At 54.1% G+C, this 4,740-nt stretch overlaps 1 protein-coding gene across 1 annotated transcript in view; it reads left to right on the forward strand.

Moving 5' to 3' along the window:
* SDK1 (sidekick cell adhesion molecule 1) overlaps nucleotides 1-4,740 on the forward strand; it is a 339,428-nt gene that overhangs the window by 10,176 nt on the left and 324,512 nt on the right. Inside the window, exons 2-3 of the mRNA XM_014549990.1 lie at nucleotides 310-379; nucleotides 2,862-3,009. Coding sequence (XP_014405476.1) covers nucleotides 2,864-3,009 — 146 coding nt within the window. The 5' untranslated portion in view covers nucleotides 310-379; nucleotides 2,862-2,863. The remainder of the gene's footprint in view (nucleotides 1-309; nucleotides 380-2,861; nucleotides 3,010-4,740) is intronic.

Consider the following 4,740-nt stretch of genomic DNA (forward strand, 5'->3'; position numbering starts at 1 on the left):
CTGGGGCTGGCGTCCCTCCAGCCCCGGGAGCGGCCAGCGGCTCCTGCGTGCACAGGTGCCCAGCACTGAGGTGGCACCCCGGGTGCAGCGATGAACACGGCAGATCTGAAACCCGTTTCCCGGGACATTGACAGCGGTGGGGGACGGGGATGGATTGAGTAATCCCTCCAACAGATCGCAGCGGCAGCAGGCCTGCTGGGCAGGGAGGGTTGCACGGACATTACTTATTAGAAACGGTCTTAGTGGAGCGCCGGGTGGGATGGCGGCTGCTGTGGGAGGCGTCACTAACGCTGTGTCCGTGTTCGGCAGGTACGTGATCCCGGCGCTGCGGACCGGCTGGGCGCGCTCCTGCAGAGAAGATCGGAGGTCCACGTCGCGTGTACGTGTCCACTGAGATCTCCACGGTCCAGTGACAGGGTGGGGTGCCCGTCAGTCACCTTCGGCCGCCTCGGGGCTGGCTTCTGTCTGGGGTCCCACTTGGAATAGAGTCCCTGCTGAAACCGGTGGAGAGAGAAGGGAATTGCGGGGGTGGCTGGTCTGATGGTGATGGGGCTGATGAGGGGAAGGGCACCTTTCAGTTCAGCTGATCGAGGGCCCAGTAAGCGCTGTGGAGCAGGGGTCCTCAAACTTTTTAAACAGGGGGCCAGTTCACTGTCCCTCAGACCGTTGAAGGGCCGGACTATAGTTTTAAAAAACACTATGAACAAATTCCTATGCACACTGCACATATCTTATTTTGAAGTAAAAAAACAAAACGGGAACAAATACAGTATTTGTATTTGCATGTGGCCCGTGGGCCGTAGTTGGAGGACCCCTGCTGTGGAGGGTGGAAATAAAATAAGCAGAACAAGCTGCCTCTGCTTTATGAATTAGTGAGCTGCTCTGAGCTTCCGTTACATTCACAGTCAGTGTTTTTAAAATAAAAAATTAAACCTAATTCGGTAACTTTTCATCAAGTTAGAATCCGTTCCTTGCAGTGATGATGTGTTCAGAGATCCTTGAGCTGCACGACCAGAGCCCATGGCTCGTCACATCCCAGGCGGGTTGATGTAACAGTGAGTTCGTTAATCCTGTTGGGCTAGTTCAGTGGTCGGCAAACTGCGGCTCGGAAAACTGTGGCTCTCGAGCCACATGTGGCTCTTTGGCCCCTTGAGTGTGGCTCTTCCACAAAATACCGACTTCTGCGCATGGGCCACGAAGTTTCAATCGCACTGTACGTGCGCACCCACATGTGGTATTTTGTGGAAGAGCCACACTCAAGGGGCCAAAGAGCCGCATGTGGCTCGAGAGCCGCAGTTTGCTGACCACGGGGCTAGTGAATCCTGTTGGGCGGGCCCATTTTGAAGAAGGAAACTTTTGAAAGTAGGGAGCTTGAATTCTGGGGGAGCCGGGATTCAACCAGGTGAGGGGAGCTGGCCCATGTAAAGCATTTAGTACTTTTCTAGTCCATAACCTGTGACAGGTCCAGTCCATCTACAGTGGCCTGTCTGCTACCAGAATGTCTCTTCCTTTCAAAGAAAGCAAAGGGCATCATGAAATGTTAAATTCCACACTCGTGCATCCTGACAGAGGCCAGAGAACCCTACGCGCTCCTGGCGGGGCCGTGCTGAGCAGCTATGGCCGCCTTCTCTCCTTCGTTATTCTGCCCAGTCAGGCCCGCAGTGGTCAGCGTTCCGCACGAAGTAAAGCGATTCCCAGTTGCTCTCCTGTGCCCTGGCTGCTGGGGCCTGAGTGCAGATCTCACCCACGTTCACTTACATCTTCCATGACTAGGAAGGCAGCGACGTTTCTGAATTGTGGGGAAGCCACTCGGCCCAATCTGTCTGCAGGGCTGTTTAGAGCTTTTCCAATGGAAACATTGAAAACGTTATCAATAAAGTCACACCCCAGACATTCGAATAAGTTAACGGCTTAGAATTTATGATCATCTAGTAAATGCTATTTTGTAAAATTAAATTTTGGACTTTTTCTTGCTTAATGATTTATCTCCTTTATCTCCTATGTTTTCTCTCACCTCTGTTTTCTCCTGCTCTTTGATAACAAATTTTACTTTAAAATAACCACAACTGCTTTCCTAATCTATTAAATCTATTTCCTAGACTATTAAATGCTGCTTGTAATATAGGAAATAGTTTCTCTTGGATAAAAAAGCCATTGATAATAGAGATATTCTGTTCCAAATTCCTATATATTCAGACAAATGTATGCATATACACATATGTGTGTGCCTAATCATTCAAAAAATTTCAGACGTTACTAATGTAAACATTGGCCACTTATACCCACATGCTAATGGCTGGTTTTCCCATGACCTCATTTTCTAAATTGGTACCAAGTAGCACAAAGACTGGAACAACGCCCACCTGCCCCAAACTAAGTCAGCGCCTCTGAAATGAGCCCGGGCTTGCAAATGGCTCACCCCAGGAGAGCTGTGAGGGAGCAGTCACCCCAGGAACGAAGGGAAGGAGAGACGGAGAGGGGCGCCGGCGGGCGGGGCGTGGGGAAACCAGCATGAGGGGTTCGGGAGCGGGAGATGTCTGAGCGCTCTATGTTAGAGCGGCCTCCGGCTCCTGTGGCTCTGGGCAGCTTCCAGCAGCTAGTCCAGGGGGAAGGATTAGCACCCGTCTTGTCACAGCAGCGTAGCGCGGGCGAGGCTGCTGATGGCGCTCCGTGGGCACCTGGCCGTGGGCACCTGGCCCGGGCCTCTCCCCGCCAGCCGGCACCGTCAGCACATGCTCAGTCTCTCCTCCCGGCTCCTCCTCGCCACGTCGGGGATGCTGTGAAATGCAGTTCCTTCCACCTGGGCCCCTCCCCCTCAGAGAGAGCCTTCTAGAACCTAAGAGGCCTGATTGTCTCCGCAGATATGGGCAGTTTCCTGGCTGGAGAGCAGAGGAAGACGGTGCCCGAGGGACAGGCGGCCGTCCTGGACCTGCCGCCCCTCCGCAGCTACCCCAGGCCCCAGGTGACCTGGTTCCGAGAAGGACACAAGATCATCCCCAGCGACAGAATGTGAGTCCTCCCCAACGTCCCCTCCAATGTACAGCCACTGCCCGCGGGCGCCGTTCACACGTTGCATTTACCACCGATCGCTGAAAAGAGTATCCCAGCCGCAGCCCTGCCCGGTCCTGAGTGAGCAGCGGCCTTCGCCTGGCGTGGGGGTGTGAGAGCGATTAAGAAAACGGGTGCCGCCCGGCTGGCGGGGCTCAGGGGCTGAGCATTGACCTATGAACCAGGAGGTCACGGTTGGATTCCCGGTCAGGGCACCTGCCTGGGTTGCAGGCTCGATCCCCAGTGTGGGGTGTGCAGGAGGCAGCCGATCCATGATTCTCTCTCATCATTGATGTTTCTCTCTCTCTCCCTTCCTCTCTGAAATCAATTATAATATATGTTTTTAAAAAATGAAAACAGGTACCATGATTCTTCCGTTTGCCACATGCCCTTCCCGCCCCTGACGGCCACGTCTCCCTTTGCGAGCGACTCTTGGCGACCTCAGGTCAGCCTGCGTGTGCCCAGCTCCCAGCACCAGGGAGGAGGCCTGGTCGCTTACAGAGCTGCGGGCTTTTCCTCTGCTTCGTGAGCCGTGGGTGATGCTGCTTCCATTGACGATGAGGCAGTAATTACTGCGCATTTCTCTCTATCCCTTCATCCTGCCGTGGCAGCTTTATTTCCTCCGTCTAATTAGAGGTCCGCTCACCTATTGCAGAAGAGCTGCTTTGTGATTAGTTAAGCATTATTTCAAGGTGTTCCGGCCTGCCCCACATTCTGCATTTAGCTTTAAGTGATTACAAAGAGCGTGGGCATATGTTTCCTACCTGGGCGTTCTGCAGTGCGATATACCAGATGGGAAGGGCTCAGAGATGACCATCCGGGATAATCTCGAAATGCCGTAAGCGCGTCTATACAAAAGCTGTATTTTAAAATTCTAGTAAAAAGATCAGTTACCTTAGAAATGGGATGACTGCTCTCCTTCATTTTATTTTATTAAAAGTTGCTCGGGTGCCGCCCACCTCTGTCTCGATTCCAGTGAACACAGATGCCTCTGCAGTTGGCGTGAAACAGACGCGTGAAGAAGGCAGCCGGGGAGATTCCTGTGCGATATTCTGGGGGGTCCTCATGTCAAGCGCAGCGTGGCCGGGCCCAGTTGGGATGAGCCCCGGGAAGAGCTGGTGCGGGGGGAGAGGGCGGGAAAGCAGAGGGTCGATGCAGGCTCCTCTCAAACACCGAAGCTTCTGCGGAAGGGCAGGGGGCACAGTTCGTGGTGGAAGAATTCTAACTCGGCAGCAAATGAGTCTGTGGTCACTTGTTTGCTCGCCTGTGGTCCACGTAGATTCATGAGACAGCATGTATCCAAGGAGGACACAGGACATGGAATGAAACAACAACTACTAATTTCATCAGCTCGTGTCTTCCACTTGCAAATTCTTGCTAAAGACTGGTTACTTCCTGGGGAGCTAATCACCCCCGACGCTGCTGCAGCGTAGCCAGCGCCCCCTCCGTCCACGGCCTGCCCGGCCGGAGCGGTGACTCCTCTCCAGCCCGGAGGACACGCCGGCGCCCTTTTAGCGAGAGAGGCCACGAGGCTGGTGATGGGTGTTCACACGTTTGCAAGTTCTTCGGCGTCGGATCTCCGTGCATCCTCACCTCCTGGTTTTGAAGCGCTGGCCGTGCAGGGTGTCACAGAGCAGCCCGAGCCTGGTCGCCCCCTGCGTGAGTCCTTCAGAGGCGGGCCTTGCCGTCCTG

This window comes from Myotis brandtii, unplaced genomic scaffold (genome assembly GCF_000412655.1).
Source record: "Myotis brandtii unplaced genomic scaffold, ASM41265v1 scaffold579, whole genome shotgun sequence".
NCBI classification, from domain to species: domain Eukaryota; kingdom Metazoa; phylum Chordata; class Mammalia; order Chiroptera; family Vespertilionidae; genus Myotis; species Myotis brandtii.